Source organism: Adiantum capillus-veneris, chromosome 4 (genome assembly GCF_014529385.1).
Source record: "Adiantum capillus-veneris isolate H3 chromosome 4, ASM1452938v2, whole genome shotgun sequence".
Lineage (NCBI taxonomy): Eukaryota > Viridiplantae > Streptophyta > Polypodiopsida > Polypodiales > Pteridaceae > Adiantum > Adiantum capillus-veneris.
In genome coordinates this window covers 50,412,323-50,429,851 of record NC_140934.1, presented here as the reverse complement: position 1 = coordinate 50,429,851, position 17,529 = coordinate 50,412,323, and the positions used below count along the sequence as shown (strand labels likewise).

General features: G+C 43.7%; 1 protein-coding gene and 1 long non-coding RNA gene across 5 annotated transcripts in view; one reads left to right on the top strand and one right to left on the bottom strand.

The window, feature by feature from the left end:
• LOC147459138 (uncharacterized) overlaps positions 1-17,529 on the top strand; it is a 267,221-nt gene that overhangs the window by 43,927 nt on the left and 205,765 nt on the right. For 3 of the 4 annotated variants that reach the window (XM_086510479.1, XM_086510480.1, XM_086510477.1), the window contains exons 11-16: positions 669-864; positions 3,122-3,220; positions 3,309-3,357; positions 3,479-3,608; positions 3,721-3,781; positions 3,901-4,232. In XM_086510479.1, coding sequence (XP_086366605.1) covers positions 669-864; positions 3,122-3,220; positions 3,309-3,357; positions 3,479-3,608; positions 3,721-3,781; positions 3,901-4,232 — 867 coding nt within the window. The remainder of the gene's footprint in view (positions 1-668; positions 865-3,121; positions 3,221-3,308; positions 3,358-3,478; positions 3,609-3,720; positions 3,782-3,900; positions 4,233-17,529) is intronic. The other variant, XM_086510478.1, reaches the window with a different exon arrangement.
• On the bottom strand, positions 4,248-5,371 carry LOC147459141 (uncharacterized). Its single transcript, XR_015187836.1, has 3 exons — positions 4,887-5,371; positions 4,605-4,785; positions 4,248-4,520 (listed from the first exon to the last, which is right to left on the bottom strand). It is a non-coding gene; the product is annotated as an uncharacterized LOC147459141 (long non-coding RNA).

The following is a 17,529-nucleotide window of genomic DNA, read 5'->3' as shown; positions in this document are numbered from 1 at the left end:
ACATGCTCCATCGTACTCATGCAGACCCGTTCCCACTCTTCAACCTTTCTCTTAGGCAATCGTTACGGTTTGCTTTGGAAGTTGGTGATATCACCGAAGAGATACATCAGCTTTCCTATTAACGTTTCTAGCTACTCTGTACAACTGAGTAGTTTCTGTGTTCTTCCTTTCGTATATTACCCTTTCGATGGGTTTTCCTCGCTTCGAGGTTTCCCACTAGTAAGTTAATCAAATCGATTTACAAAAAAAAGTGTGTGTGTGTGTGTGTGGGGGGGGGGGGGGGGGGGTCCCTCATCTTCTTTGTTGTCAAGCATGGCCCCATCATCTAGCTTGTATAGAAGAACTTGTCATCAAGGATCATTTCGAAGATTTGTTTTTGCTTTTCAAGAGAGAAGCAAACATTTTTGAGTTTATTGGATTACCAAACTGCATGGCTTGTTTTGATTATATCATACTTCGGCTGTTGCTGAGATATTGGGCGCTTTCAACAATTTGGCAGATGCGATATGGATAGGTTTTTCAGAAACCTGCTTATTTTGTCTCTTTTGTTTGACAATCTCTAACTTGATGATTGCTAGCTTCAAGCTTTTTCTGGTGTTTGGAGTAGTGAGCTGGAGGGTGTATATTTATGTAACTTGAATCAACAGGATTTTATTCTTTTGATAAAGTTGCAGGCAACTGTGATGGATTATGTTAATGAGCAAGGAGAGTGGAAATTCCTTCATCCGATTGGTACTAACAAGGAGCTAGGAAATATAATATTTTCTCTCTTTCATAAAAGAGATTTGGATCCTTGCCCTATGCCACCTCCTTACCTCTCGAGCATGCAGCTAAAGCTAGCTGTTGTTGGTAGTCCATTTTCAGGTGTTTAATTCCTCTTTACAACTATTGACATATTGTTAACTTTTTGTTTGCTTGCATACATGTAAAGAATGAATAACATGTCTGAGATTTATTTCTTTCTAAGAAAAGCATGGGCTGTTTTATGATATATGAACAGGGGTACATAAAGGCTTCAAGTAATATTCTGACTTAGGAAGGTGCTAATTAAATTCCTCATGATTGGTGATGCAATCTTAACCAAAGGTTCAAGGTGACACGATAGGTAGGACATGTGTTCGTTGCGATGCAATGGGTAATTTAGCTAGAGATTGTGATGGTGATGATAGATGTCCCTACAAAGTCACGCTGGACAGTACGACATGAGAAAGTGCAAATAGCAGGCTCAGGGTCTGAACCAGGTCAGAATACATAGAAGGCCACTTTTGCAGGATAAGAGGCTAGCCATGCAGGAGGATACTAGGGATTGGAACGCTTATAAATTGTAGTGTATGTACATGAATGTGTTTGGTCTATGCATGGTACACTTGATTCTTGGCCAATTCTAGACTCGCAAAGTAGTGTGGGACAGCCTTCCATTCACGCAATTGCAAATCTGCATTATCCTACTCAGCCAAGCCATTGCATAAATTGCCATTCTTGTGCAATACTCTTCCTCTGTACATGAGAGGCAACTGTGCATATATTTGAATGTGCACCTTCTACAATCAAGGTATGCTTTCCATGGAGGTTGCAGTTCAACTTCTACATTAGTTGCTCTGCCAACCATTTTATGCACATGGTAGGTCCTTCAACACATAGCTTGCTATGCCACTAACTTTCTGATGATGATACAATGGCCCTCTTGTTGACTTAGATATCTACTTTTCATTTGTAAAGTCCAATATATAGTGTGTGCGACAAGCAAGTTCCATATGGTGTACAAATTATTTCAATGCTTACATCTCCCAGCCTCTTCAGGCCAAAACTTGAACATATTGTCTGGAATATTAGAGAGAATGGACAAGATCCAGTTTTAGACATCATAGTTATTTATGATTTTGAGTTTCAGGCGATTCCCTCTCCTTGTTGAAGTAGAGGATACAGGCTTTGGGCTACAGATGGAGATCTCTGAAAAATGTTTCCTTCTACGTGCATCAGTTCGATCTCCATCTGCGAGCTACACTCTTTGCTACCATTTTCTGCATTCCGTTATGGATTTTGCGGAAGGCTTGGTGTGCTCATATACTGGGGGCTCAGTCTTTCCCTACATATACTACCTTGACTGATATCTTGTCGGAGTTGCTGCATACTCTTCGCAGCCAATGGGGTACACCAGCTGGCTCCTCTAGGGCAACGCTCTAGGGCAACGGAGCAGCAGAGGCATCCCTTTTTCCAGACAATGAGAAGATTCCTCAGTGTTTTTCAGCTTGGAGCAGGGACACATTACATGGGATTATTCACCTCCACGATGGTTCATATTGCAGTCATCCTACATGCCACCTCGATGTAAAGCATTGCTCCAGCTTGTACTTCTCTTGGGAGATTGGCTTCATTGACCATCCCTAGTGGTGACCTAGCTAGTTCATTTGCTCTGTACTTCGATCGTATTGGGATAGCTTGTCCGATATACACACAGAAGTACCTTCTAGTGATTTTGTTTGCCTCATCATAACAACATTATCAATCAAATCTATATATTGTTGGCACTATGGGATTATAAAAAAAAAGATAGAAGACATATCTTGTTAATATCCAAACATGAGCTACAACGAACAAAAATCCACAGAAGACACGATTTGAACCTTACTGATGAATGGTAGATGTGGAGGTAATACATGCTCCTTTCTTGAACCCATTTCTCATCTCCATGATGACCACAATGCTAGGGACGCATGTGACAATATGTTTTAAAAGCGAAAACATTATGGTTGAATCTCTTGGGCTTTGAGAAAAGCAATAGAGGTAACCAAATGTGAGTATTCAATGCTTGGATTTAGGTAAGAATGAAAAGTCTTGTACTTGCTGCTATGGAGGAGGTGGTCCACATTCAAGGAGTACGCTCTTATGGGTGGGGATTCTCTTTGCGAGTAGATTGGGACCTGGTGGTGTGGCCTGCATGGTGCAGTTTGTCTTCTATGCATTTGCAAGTTGGCTCCTATGTGACATGTCGTTCTTTACTCGTTGACTCCTTGTATTTTGATTTTCTTTCGTAACAACCTTCATAAATATTCCCTTGTTTCCCTAAAACAATTTGTTTCATTAGCATGTCAGAACTTTGAAGAAACGTTGTTGTGTGCAGGGAAAACATTCGTAGCCAAGCTCTTGGAAGATCAATTTGGCATTGTGCGTTTGGAAATTGATAAAATAGTGGCCTCAGCAATTGCCGATGCTACACATAGTAATGCGAATTAAACTCTTTCTCTATGAATTGCCATTATCATAAATTTTTATGTAGTCATATAGCAAGAAGTTGTGGTCACTAACAGATGAAGAAATAAGCGATAGTCATCATCAGAGTAATGAACAAGGAGCAAGGTAAAATGTGGCCCTTTATACGTTCTTCAATCTATTAGAGCTTCTTTTAACGACAAACTCTTCTTTCTGGGGCTTAATACTTAAAATGAACGGAAATGCTGAGTTAATTCTTTATTTGCAGTGAAGTACCTCCCTTAGAACAAAGATCTTCACGGGAGACACATGCATCTGAAGGCACAACGACCTCCACAATTTCACCGCGGATTGCTCTTGGGCAGCAAGCCCGTGAGGCCGTTGCAAATGGATTACAGGTGCGAGAAACATACCTCATTAAGCTGACACAATTTCAGGCCTTGAGGAGATCGTAACTTCACATTATATTAGCATGCTATCTTTGTAGGCTAAAAATTTTCTTGTAGGCAGGTTCCTGATGAAGTAACTGTACAGCTACTGCTCCATGTCCTTGAGAGCCTCGATCATTGTGGTAGGTTGTTTTCTAGGTAATGTTTGTCAGGATTGTGTGGTGTATTTATGTGTGCTCCTAGTTGAGTGTCAGACATCTCACCGGGGCAAGTAACTCAAGAAAAAGTTTGTGATGTATAGTTTTCAGAGAATTAGAAACACCATCTCTCTCTCCAAAAGACATAAAAAAAAAGGAAAATTCTCTGAGAGTCAAAGGAAATACAGAAATACACTCATCTTCCCAAGCATCTTCGACACCTCCTGCTTCTCAGAAAAAAGCAGGGAAAGAAAGAGGAGCAGTGTCTAAAGACGGATGTATTGTGAAAAAGAAAATTACAGGGTTCATTTTGGATGGTTTTCCAAGCACACAACATCAGGCAGAGATCTTGCAGAGAGGATTGAGCGGTCTTAAGCTTGTTTTGGAGTCAAAAAGTCCGGAGTTCATATCACTGCTGGCACCTCTGCCTGATTTTGTAAGTTGTGTTCCATTGACATACCTAACAACATGAAGCTTAAAGACACTCGTCTCTTTGTAGCTAGTTGGCAGCATCATTTACTGTTAAAGCTCTTACATCAATCTCATGGTCCTTTTTTCATGACTTGTATTCGCTTTGTTGATGGCATTCTCAGCTGGTGTGGAGTTTGTTGGCTTTTGCAGTTTTCAGTCCAACTTCCTGTCCAAAGATTGTAATGTATGGACATGCTTATCGTGAGAGTATGTGAGTCCCTCTAAGCCTGTTTCAACGGCCTCCAAAACCTGCCTGCACAGAATGGGATCTTTGATGGTGTTTGAAGTTGTAGATGAATAAGGTGGACAAGAGAAGGAAGGGGTGGGTGGATTGCACCTGTGCCACAATAGGGATCTCTGAAGATGATCGGAATTCTAAAAGTTTGGAGAGAGCACCTCCGGCAATTGCCCCTGGTCTAACATCATCGTCTTGAGAAACTTGCGTAATTGTAATCGGAGAAGATGTACTAGCCCAAGTCTATATACTAACATTGCCTGTTGACCGTCCTTAGCACACTCTGTTATGCAAAGAGGGTGTAATCAGATGATTCATGCGACCACAAAATAGTAACGGGAACTGCAATAAAATAGATAACAAATAACAAAAACAAAAACCTACCTGATAGCTTCTCCATTTTATTCAATTCATGCCAAGATTCCTTTGGATCCCGCTTCTTACCACTCAGGAAATTGTTGTCGTATCCTTATAAAAGGGAGACGGCGGACTCGAACCCATTAGCTACGTTGAGCTGCTCCAGGACGGCAACCCATGCAATTCAAAAGGCTTGCAAGTCTACCTCTCCACGCGTCAGCTCCTCCTGCTCTGCCCACAGCCATGATCGTCTCCCTGCGCGTCCCGTGCTGGTCTATCCGCCGCCGCCTACCTGTTTGATCATATTAAATCAAAAATTACAAAAAAAAAAAAAACAGGAGATTGTTGTCGTATCCTTGAACCCATTACCATCCTTATGATGGTCTCCCGTAACCAACCAAGCAGCTACGTTGAGCTGCTCCAGGATGGCAACCCATGCAATAAAAAAGGCTTGCAAGTCTACCTCTCCACGCGTCAGCTCCTTCTGCTCTGCCCACAGCCATGCTCGTCTCCCTGCGCGTCCATGCTGGTCTATCCGCCGCCGTGCCCGCCCCCCCCCCCCCCCCCCCCCCCCCCCGAAAAAAAAGAAAAAGAAAAACAGGAGATTGTTGTCGTATCCTTATAAAAGGGAGACGGCGGACTCGAACCCATTACCATCCTTATGATGGTCTCCCGTAACCAACCAAGCAGCTACGTTGAGCTGCTCCAGGACGGCAACCCGCTCTGCCCTCAGCCATGCTCGTCTCCCTGCGCGTCCCGTGCTGGTCTATCCGCCGCCTTGCCCGCAGTTTGATTGCCGCATTGCCCAATTCCTCGCATTGTATGTGTAATTTTTGATTTAATATGATCCCCCCCCCAAAACAAAACCAAAAAAAGAAAAAAAACCCCATCTTTTTCTACTTGAAGCCGAGGCAGAAGAGAGTGCTAACCCTCAAAATAGGCTCCCTTTGTGCTATTTCTTTAATTAATCAAGAGAAGATTGTACAATCTTGCTCTGCGTGACCACACGCACAATCACTTTTACAGCTGAGCCCATCCTTTAATTTACAGGCCCTTTCTTTAAAAGCAACCTAAAATCCTTCTCTATTTACAACAGTGCTTGAAGGTCATCTGGTTTAAAAATAGTTGTTGCACAAAAAAGCATACTCCACATACATTTATGCCACGTACACTGCTGCCATGTCGTCACTCCATACGACTATTTGTGCTGGAATTGCTGCAGATTTAACGGGTTGATGGCTGGCACGGGTTGTGGTGGTCGTGTTTTGCTTGCTTGTGGCTTCAGCCAAGCAAATAGCTTGTTGCCCCCGCGCCCCCCCCCCCCCCCCCCTGTTTTTTCCTCGTCCCCGATTACACTCGTACAAACAAAACTGAACCCATGCAGAAATGCAAACAAACTCAATCACTTCACAAATTTTCACAGAGAGACAATGCTGCAGTCATTTATCTGTTTCCAGACACTTGCAACAAAGACATAGATACATTATGGAAAGTGAACATACATGGTTCTGTAGTATTTCCAGCATACATACCCCGCTCAACCATGTCTGCACATCGTTAATTCACATTAGAGGATTGGATAATATATCTTCTGTTATACGAAAAGTTAATTACAAAAGAAGAATAAGATTGTTGTAAGTTTTCAATACGGTCCTTAAGAAATTTTGGGATATTGGAAATCCTTTGATTTTAGCTTCACTTTGAAAATGAAGAGCTTGCCACGGGGTAAACAATTGATTTTCGTCTTGCGGACGTCCAAAGTTCCATAGTTCTTATTAAACCATGGTGTCTAGAAAAGGACGTTAGAATAAGGTAACTTCATTATGTGGAAATCCACACCTTCTGAGTAATCCTTGAATCTTGACTTGCAAGGATATTCATGAGATACCCTGTGGCTATGCTCTTTCCTAGTTTATTGAAGTTTATTTCCATGCGTGCGGCAAAATCTTCGGAAATGAAATTTTCTTTGTCTCCAGGATCCATGAAAAGAAGAGCTTTTTGTCCACCCCAGGCTTGGCAAACCTCACATAGAATCATGGTAAGAGGGAGTTCCAATCATGTCGATGATGAGGTCAATTGAAAGTTTAGGCCACTTTGGAAATGATGTGTCTGCAAGTGTAGAGGGTGTTCGAAGTAATCGGGCGAAGAGCTACTAGGTAGGCGTGAGGGAGTAGTGGGGAGGGCGAGGATGGGAGGGTAGGGGCGAGAGGCAAGGGGTGAATAGGGGCGAGAGCTACTATGTAGGGGCAAGGGAATAGTGGGGAGGGGCGAGAGGTAAGGGGTGGGTAGGGTGAGGGACTAGTGCGGAGGGGCGAGGATAGGGGCGAGAGGGTAGTTAGGGGCTGAGTGGGGGGTGCGAGGCGAGGAAGTCAAAAGGGAAGAGGGTGAGGCCGGTTGTAGAGAATCTCATATAAGACACAGTAGGAATAGAATTCTTGCACAAGTAACCTAGGCAGCAAAGACATCCTGAGAAGGTAACATCAAGACTATATGGGTAATAGACCAATGGGAAATTTTGGCATTTAGAAAATTCAATTCTTTTTACTGAGAGGCACATGCACTTAAGTCACATACACAAGGAGAGAGAGAGGTTGCAAACTATCACCATGTTGGAATTAGGGTTGCAGAGAAACGCACACAGCTTGGAGAAGACGAAGGAAGCTCAAGGCACACAATAGAGAGTGTATAACTTAGTGTGCAATGGAAAGATAGATAGCCTAGAGTGATGGGCGTATATACAATGCATGGGGAAAAAACCTCCTAAAGAGGGAAAAAATGCCCCGGCGGTCCTAGTGTGTTCACACACATCACTACCACATGTATATGGTAACAAATCCCCCTTGGAGTGATGCGGTGAACGAGAGCTGGCACATGAGTAAAGGGAAGTGCCAGGCCCTAAGGGCATGATCAGTCTAAAAAGGGGAGTAAGCCCAAAGCTTTGCGGAAAGCTTCAAGCTTCTCACGAGACAATGCCTTTGTGAAAAGATCTGCAAGGTTGTCCTGTGTTGGCACATAAGCCAAGCTGATCTCTGCTGAGAGCCTCTCCTTGACATAGTGGTAATGCACCTCAATGTGCTTTGTGCGAGCATGAAAAACTGGGTTCCTCGCAACTGCCAATGCACTCTGAGTGTCAGTGTAGATAGTGTTGGCAGTGTCTTGTTCAACACCCAAATCAGCCATAAGGCGTCTGAGCCATACACAGTGCACACTCAACCATAGCTGTGAAGACTGCCCTGTACTCAGCCTCACAACTCGAAGTGGCCACAGTAGGTTGCTTCTTGCTTAACCAGGATATATATGAACCGCCAAGCATGAAACAAAAACCACTTCTGAACACTCGCGTGTCAAAACATCCAGCCCAATCTGAGCCCGAAAAAGCATATAAGTCTGGCGGCAATGATCCCCCCTTGGGATAAAACAAGCCAAGATGTAAAGTGCCACTAAGGTAGCGGAAAATCGTCTTGACAGTCTGCCAATGCTTAGACCCTGGGCTATGCATAAATTTGCTGACCTGTGAGACTGCAAACTGAATATCTGGCCCCGTGTTGCATACATAAATGAGGCAGCCAACAGCAGTTTGGTAAAGAGTGACATCAGCAAGATCGCCAACATCATGTAGACTCAACTTCAAACCTGTTTCCATGGGAGTGGCAATAGGTTTGCAGTCCTCAATTCCAAACTTACATAGCAATGTCTCTATGTAACTTTTCTGACACAAGGCAATAGCACCATCACACTGCTTAAACTGTATACCCAAGTAATGATGCAACAGCCCCAAATCTTTCATTTTGAAAGTAGCATTCAAATCAGCCTTAAATTCAGTAATATGTCTCTCATTTGGTCCAGTGATCAGCAAATCATCAACATAAAGAATCACAATGAGAAGTACATCATCCTCACGCTTTACATACAATGTGCTTTCTGTTGGACTGTTACGAAAGCTTCGTTTAACCAAATGAGTGTCAGCTTTCTCATACCAAGCACGAGGAGATTGCTTCAACCCATACAAAGCCTTCTTACATATGCACACTTTGTCCTTTTGTCCTTTTATGACAAAACCGCGAGGGTGCGTTACATAAACTTCCTCAAATATGTCACCATTCAAGAAAGCAGTAACAATGTCTGATTGATGTACATCCCAACCAAAATGAGCTGCCAATGCACATAGAAAACGCACAATAGTCATATGAGAAGTGGGTGCAAAAGTCTCTTCATAATCAATGCCTTTTTGCTGTGCATAACCCTTTGCAACAAGTCGAGCCTTATGGCGATCAATTTCACCATCCGGCTTGCGTTTCAACTTGTAAACCCACTTCGTGCCAATGGCCTTTTTGCTAGGAGGCAAATCACATACAGTCCATGTGTCATTTTCTATAAGTGCATCATATTCTGATTGCATGGCAGCTATCCAATTTTCTGAATTTTGTGCTTCATCAAAAGACAGAGGCTCCTCAACATCATGTAAGCTAGACATAGCCAAAGCATAACAATCTGATGCATAAGATGCATGGCAAGAGCCTGAACGAGTACGACTAGACAAAGGTGCATCCAATTTACTGTCACGCAAAGTGTGTACCAGCCATTTTGGCATACCTCTAGCCTGCTCATTTTTAGCCCTTTCCTCATCAAGTACATCATGTACATCTGCATTAGTAATAGGCTGATCTATAACATTTTCAGAAACCCCCATAGGCTGTACATTTGCCTCATTGGAAATTACTTTCATATTTCCACCACTGAAAAGAGGCAACAAAGTGTCATAAATATCCTGTGAGCTTACATTACTGTCTCTAGTACATGACAACAAGGGCTGAACATAATCTTCCACAAACAATACATCCTTGAAACCAGAATACGTTTTGTTTGCTGATGATACAACCTGTAACCTTTGCTTTCAGCACTATAACCAACAAAAATACATTTGACAGCCTTATCATCCAATTTTCTGCTCTGTGTTTGTGGCACCAAAGCATATGCCAAACAACCAAAAACACGCATGTGCTCAATAGAAGGCTTTCTATCATGCCATGCTTCATATGGAGTAATAGACTGCAAAGCTTTCGTAGGACACCTGTTAAGTACATAAGTGGTACACATGATGGCCTCAAGCCAAAAAGAATGCGGCAAAGCTTGACTTTTGACCATACATCATGCCATTTCCGTAAGTGACCTGTTTTTCCTCTCAGCAACACCATTTTGCTGAGGTGTATAAGGCACTGTACATTGGTGTTTTATCCCACGACTAGCCAGAAATGCATTAAATTCATGAGACATATACTCCCCCCCTCGATCGGAACGGAGGGTGCCCATAGTACATTTTGAGACATTTTCAGCCATAGCTAGAAATTGTTTGAAGCACATAAAAACTTCGGACTTCGCTTTAAGCGGAAATACCCATGCATGCCTGGAGTAATCATCAATGAAAGTCACGAAGTACAGGTAATTCCCCAAGGACGGAGTTTGCATGGGCCCACAAACATCACTATGCACAAGCTGCAACTTGTATGTGGCCCGAACTGAACCATCCTTTGGAAACTTAGAACGCTGCATCTTACCCAAATTACAGCCTTCACAAACATGTTTGACAGGTGCTCCAAGAGGCGGCAAAGAAGCAACCATATCAGATTTCTGCAAACGCAGCAAACTGGCAAAATTCAGATGACCAAAACGTGCATGCCAAAGTTTTGCATATGAAATAGCCCTTGAATCTGCAACAGCATTTGTAAAATTTTGTCCACACTTTTCATACAAAGTCAGCTTTTACAGCCCACGGCACAAAAGGCCAGATGCAACAATTTCATCACCAAAACTGAGATCATGAACTGTACATCTGTCATCCACAAATTTGACTACAAGTCCAAGTCTAGTAGGTGCGGATACAGACAAGAGATTCTTCTTGATCCCAGGTACATAAAGTGCACCAACAAGTGTGAAAGAACTTCCATTAGCAGCAGTAAGCACAATCTTTCCAACTCCCTGAACTGGATAAGAGGCATTGTTGGCACAAGTGACTGAATTCCCATGAGGGACAGACTCGAGAGAGGTAAACAATTCACGATGTGAGGTAATGTGCTTTGTAGCATCACTGTCGAAATACCACACATGTGAATCTGCAGCAACTGACAAGCATGCATCATGGACAACAGGATTGTAAGTGCACTCTGCGCTAAAAGCTCATTCTATATCAACATCAACATCACAGTCTCCTTTCACAGAAGACTCAACAATGGCTGCATTTGTAGTGGAACCACCCTCTTTCTTCTTAGCCTCTTTGGCCTTCAACTTAGGACACGACTTGATCAAGTGATCATTAGCTTTACAATAATGGCAATGCATCTTCTTTTTGCCCTTATCTCCAGAATTGCCAGACGCAGTGCTGCCAGCAGAATCATTAGGAACAAAATTTTTGCCACTCGCAGCAGAACCATAAGAAGTGGCTACATTACTGTTACCACCCTTTCTTTGAGAAATAATAAAAGCCTGTTCAACTGCACGCTGCCTAGTCCTGTTTTTTCTAGAAAGTGACTCTTGCAACAGCAATGTGCATAATGCATCAAACTTGACAACTTCAGGATTTCCTTGGGTCATCAGTCTCCAAGTACTAGCAAAAGTCTGGTAGGAATCTGGTAAGGCATCAAGAACAGTCTGCACAAGGGAACTGTCTGAAATGACTTCACGTGCAGAAATAAGTTGCTCATTGATATCCTTGACACTAGCAAGGAAAGTGTCCATATCATCTTCCTCATGCATAATCTTCGACTCCAGCTCTTTACGCAGCAAAGCAATTTTAGCCTCATTGCTGCTTGCATAAAGACCTGCTAGAATATCCCAAGTCTGTTTTGCAGATTTTGCTGAACGGATGTGAGGAACAATGGTGCGCTTCACAGACAACGCAATCAATGCATGAGCCTGCGCATCCTTAACATCCCAACGAGCTTGTTTCGCTGTAGGCAAAAAAACTCTAACAGCAGCAATCCTTGCAGCAAGACCTGCAACATCCTCAACATCGCCTACATCCTCAGAACCAGGACGTACATCAATGCCCTTCACAATGTTCCAGATGCCTTTTGACACAAGAACATGTTGCATCATATGAGCCCACATAGGGTAGTTGTCCCCATCCAACCTGTCCTCAGCAGCAAACATCTTGAACACATCTGTGTTGTTGTTATCAACCATGGTAAATGCTGCACCTGATGTGAAAACTGCCGAAAAATAGGAGAAACGGAGTGGGAACAACACGTGCTATATAGCATAAACCGTAGAAGACTATAAGGCACCTGTTATACAAAAAACGGCACTGACAGAAATTTTGCACAAAATGACGAAATTGCCTGTGCAGACCTGCCTGTAGTGGAAACGGAGGCCGAGATGAGCCCAAATCGAAAATCTGAGCAGACATGCGAACGCTCGCCAAAGCTCACTGAAATCGGAGAAAGTGAGCAGGCGTGTACTCGAGCAGCTGGCGACTAAGCCCGGGAGGACGCAACCTGCTATGATACCAATTGTTGGAATTAGGGTTGCAGAGAAACGCACACAGCTTGGAGAAGACGAAGGAAGCTCAAGGCACACAATAGAGAGTGTATAACTTAGTGTGCAATGGAGGCGTATATACAATGCACGGGGAAAAAACCTCCTAAAGAGGGAAAAAATGCTCCGGCGGTCTTAGTGTGTTCACACACATCACTACCACATGCATATGGTAACACACCAATTCAAAATCAGCTAGTGAGAGCACCGGAAAAGACACCAGACACCAGCAGAGGAAGGATGTTGCAAACTACCGTCAATTTAGAATAAGCTAGTAGAGGGAGCCAATCACAATCTTGCTGTGACATGCACATGAAAGAGAAATTCGGGAAGTTCAGAGAAGTGGAGATTGGTGGACGATGGTTAAAGAGGAAAAGGTGAATAGACTATCTTAGTAAACCAACTTAGATTATCAAGATAGCAATGGAAATCAGACAGAACCAAAAAAAGAGTTTGCACTGAATCGGAATAAATACAAGGACTCAAAAAACAAAAGGGAGAACACTTTGGTTGCAAATGCGCAGAGATGGAGTGAAGGGGACACAGGATGGACACACGTATAAGAGAGAACAATGGGTTACAATTGTTAAGAGATGAAAGCTAGGGAATGAATCCTTTGGACACATGATAGGCTGGCAAAGAGGAGGATGCTTTGGCTAATTCTAATTGCATTTGGGGAATGAGATGCTGCAACTTAAAAGTGCTAGCAGAAAGAGAACAACTACATTTGGCTTACTTTGAGGGAAAATACCCTTTACCCTGGAGCCATTTACAAGCAGCGAAGTAACATTGTCCAGAGTGGCTAATTGTACCGCTCCTTGAGGCAAAATCTCTTGTATTGTGTATGGCCCTTGCCATGCGAGGAGCAACTTCTTTTGGTTTTTTTTGGTAGCGAGCGTGATAGAGAAGCACTAGCGAGCGTTGCACTATTTTAGGCTTACGAAGATGACAATCGTGCCATGCTTTGCGTCGAAGTTGCTCTGCCTGGAGAGCTTGGGAAGCTAATTTATGGCTTTCTTCCAACATCGATAGACGAGAAAGATTGGCGGAGGCAATCCTAGCTGTGACATGAAAGCTGCCCACCCGAGAGGATCTGGAGTCGAATTCAAAAGGGGCAATTGCTGCTAAGTCGAATTCAAAAGGGGCAATTGCTGCTAAGTCGAAAGCCAGTTGAAAGGGAGTGTGGTTTGTGGTTACTTTGAAGGAAGTGCGATATGCCAAGAGAGTGCCGAGGATTGCTTGAGCCCAAGAAGTTGGATGCAAATGACAGGCCTTCCGAAGGAGGGAAATTATAACTTTGTTAGTGCTCTCTGCGTGCCCATTGGCTCTGGAATAGTAGGAGCACGATTTGCGATGAAAGGTTTTATAGTTGTTTAGCAGTGTGGACATCAGTTCATTGGCAAAGTAACTGCCTTGATCACTGTGATCTCAAGGGGACACCCAAATCTGCAAAATATATACTCATACAAGAACTTTGCTACAATAGTACCTGTGTAGAGTGTAGTGGCTATTACCTCCACCCACTTAGTGACATAATCTGTAGCAACAAGGAGATACTTACGATTGGCCGGCTGAGCTGGGGGAGAAATTGGACCAACAAAGGTAAAATCCAATCTCTCAAATGGAAACCATGCCATATATACCTGTAAGGGACGGTTGGATTGCTTATTGGGTTTAGGTGCACAACGGTGACAGACATCACAAACCTTTACATGAGTAATTGAATCCCTAAACACATAGGACTTATCATAAACCACTCTGTAGAATGTTCTGTGCTTTGACGTGACCAGGGTAATAGCCAATTGTGGGACCACTGTGGGCATCTTCTAAAATAGGCTCTACTTCATGAGAGGAGACACACGTGCGCAACACATCATCAGGTTGAGACTTATAGAGTTGACCTCCAATCCAAATAAATGGTCGAGACTTCATCATTAGTCTTCTTTTCTTCAAGGGAGAGGCATTCTCTGGATAGAGACCAATGGACAACAAATACAACACATCACCATAGCATTCCGGTGTCGTGTCCACTGTTAAGAGAGTGTTATTTGAAAAGTCTTCGTTAACACTTGTAGCTTCTTCACCTATTTGTATGGCCATGACGTGATGCTTGCTTGGACGAAGGACCACTTCGAAATCAAATTCCTGGGACGGAAGGAGCCATTGCCAAACTCAGCTTGCAACTTATGGCTTATTGAGCAGATAACTCAAAGCATGATGATCAGTAGTAATGGTGAAGTGAACCCTTAATAAATAATGCCTGAATTTTTGCAGGGCATAAACAATAGCCAAACCTTACCTCTCTGTTGTATTATAGTTACGCTCAGCTTTAGTGAGCAAGCGACTTGCATAATCAATGGGGTGACCCAAGTTGAATTCTTTGCTAAGCTGTGTCAGAACAACACCCACAACAGTTTGACTAGCATCAGTATATTGAGAGACCAATCCGGGGCAACTAAAATAGTGGCTTGAGTCAGACACTTTCCAGGTAAGCAAAAGCTTGGGCTTCAGCCATGGAGCATTGAAAGGGTACAACATTGCTGGTTAGGCAGGTCAGGGGGTTGGGCAACATCGACATAAATGCGAAACTACTGACGATGATAACCTGTATGGCGTACAAAGCTTTGAGCACCCTTGGATTACGAGGGGGAGGCAATTTCAAAATGGCCACTCTCTTGTCAGGGTTAGGAGCTAAACCTTTAGCCGATACTGCATGACCTAAAAGTGTACCTTGAGCTACCAAAAAGTGGCATTTGTTAGGGTTGAGATTCAGATGTGCCTCCCGACACTTGAGGTAGACTGCAGAGAGCTCAGCTAGATGCTCCTCCAAATTTTCCACTGGGGTGGAACACTGTGCATGAGTGACTGTCAAAAAATCATCCATGAAGATTTGAAGATGATCTGTGAGAAGAGGATAAAAGATGATGTATACTGTGTGGTTGAAAGATGGAGGGTTGTTTGTCAACCCAAAAGACATTCTTGTATAAATAAATATACCCCATGTAGTCACGAACGCAGTCTTGATCTGGTTTGCAGGATGAATGCCCAAATGATTGTAGCCGCTGAAGTTGTCCATGAAACTGTAAAGTATTAACCCTGCCACATCTTCGAGCACGCATTCTGTGAAGGGTGTTGGAAAACCATATGGAATTGTTACCTTGTTCAAAGCGGGGTAGTCGACGCACACTCGGATTTTATTTGATTGCTTCTTGGGTGCTATAACCATGGGTGACAGCCACTCAGAGTGCTCCACAGGTACAATGATCCCTACTTCTTGCATTTTTTCTAGCTCCACTTTGACAGCTTCTACATACTTGGGGTTGAGCTTGTAAGCTCTGCCTCTGACTGGCTTAGTCCCTTCGATTGGAGGGATAGTGTGGACACCCAATTCTTGTAAGCTAGGCCTCTAATTGGCTTAACCGCTTCGACCAGAGGGATAATGTGGACACTTAATTCTGGTGGGATTCCTTCCAAATCTTTGTAAGACCAGGCAGAAACATCCTTGAAAGAGTGCATAAAAGATACTACCTGATTGAGCAACATGGGGTGATCCCATAACCAATCAGCTAAAAGGATGGGCTGAGGGTTGTTAGGGTCACCCAGGTTGACTTCTCTAGTTGGTTCAGGAGGTGTGGCTTGTGAGAATGCATCATAAGATGAAGATTGTGCCGCCTCTTGGAGTTTCGAGACATCATGGGCTGGTGTCTGATTGATATGAAAATGAGCATATTCTTCTTGCAACCATCCTTGTGGAATCTCGTCAAAGGGGAGTTCATTAGACACAAAAGAGAGCTTTTGTGTGGTCGGAGAGCCAGACACAGAGGAGGCTGAGGGGAGAATTGAGCCGTAGGTGAACCCCTGTAAAGGAGATTTCGTACCCTTCTCTGGTTCTTTATAGGCTCACCAAGGTTGATGGATTCCACCAAGGGGACAATTGAGTTATCATCCTCAGTGACCTCCACACTCGCTGCTAGATGATTTGGCTCACTGGGCTCAGCTACTAAAGGAAAATTGGAAGAGGGTGTATCCTCAGGCAAGGACTGAACAGAGACCACATATTATGGCATAGATTTGGTAGCTTCCAACCATTCCAGTAGGTCTTCATCTCGCTCATCTGGTGGGGCAGGCTGTTCTAGTGCTGCGTGGCCTCCACTGACAAAGAACTGTGATGCACTACTGGATCCATGCCTCCTTCAAGTCGAATGGGTTTCATTGGCGAGCCAAGAGTATGTATCCATATAGCGCCGTTTCCCTAGTCATGAAGTGCTTTAGTGTGCTGCAGCCATGGTCTGTCGATGTGCAAAGGAAAGCCACCCCTCAACTTGGGGCAGACGAAAAACAACAAAATCTAGGCTAAATGTGAAGTCCTGCACGTAGGCACCTTGATGAATGCCCAAGGGGTACACAATTCTTTGTTCGGCCAAAGTCACTGAAAATGGATGGAGCCTAGTAGACTGGAGACCTATGCTGACATAGTAAATTCAGGCACCAAGTTGATGCCAGATTCACCATCAACTATGACACCTGAAAATTGTTGCCCTAGAATAGACGCAGTCACACGAGGACTCTTGTAAAGAGGAGCAGCGGGATAGGAGATCATGTAGGACTCAAAGGGGTGCACTAGGATGTGCCTCCCACACTGGACCCTGCTCCGGGGTACAAAGATTGAATGACTGTAAGTGTGTTGCTTCAAAGATTTGCATCCAGCCAAAGCATGTTGTAAAGTGACATCTGTTGAAAGGTGTTCTTCAAGATGGTCTCTGTTGTAGGTTTTTCTTCTTTAGTGAGGGCTTTCTGTGGTTGATCTGCTGCAAGTTAGCCATTGCTTCCAATAAGGACCCATTAATATCAGATAGCATGAAGGTCGTTTGGCCGTTGGCACCAATGGGTGGCTTGTCAGTTGTTGCAGGTCGACTAGGTTGTGGTTGCTTCCAATAAGGACCCATTAATATCAGATAGCATGGAGGTCGTTTGGCCGTTGGCACCAATGGGTGGCTTGTCAGTTGTTGCAGGTCGACTAGGTTGTGGTTCTCGGGATGGAAGAGTTGGGCCTTCTGGAAGGCCAAGGCCGAGGGCTGCTCTTTGTGCCCGAGTGAGGACACCAATGGGCTCCTCCATTTGTTGCAACTTATCCCGAGGG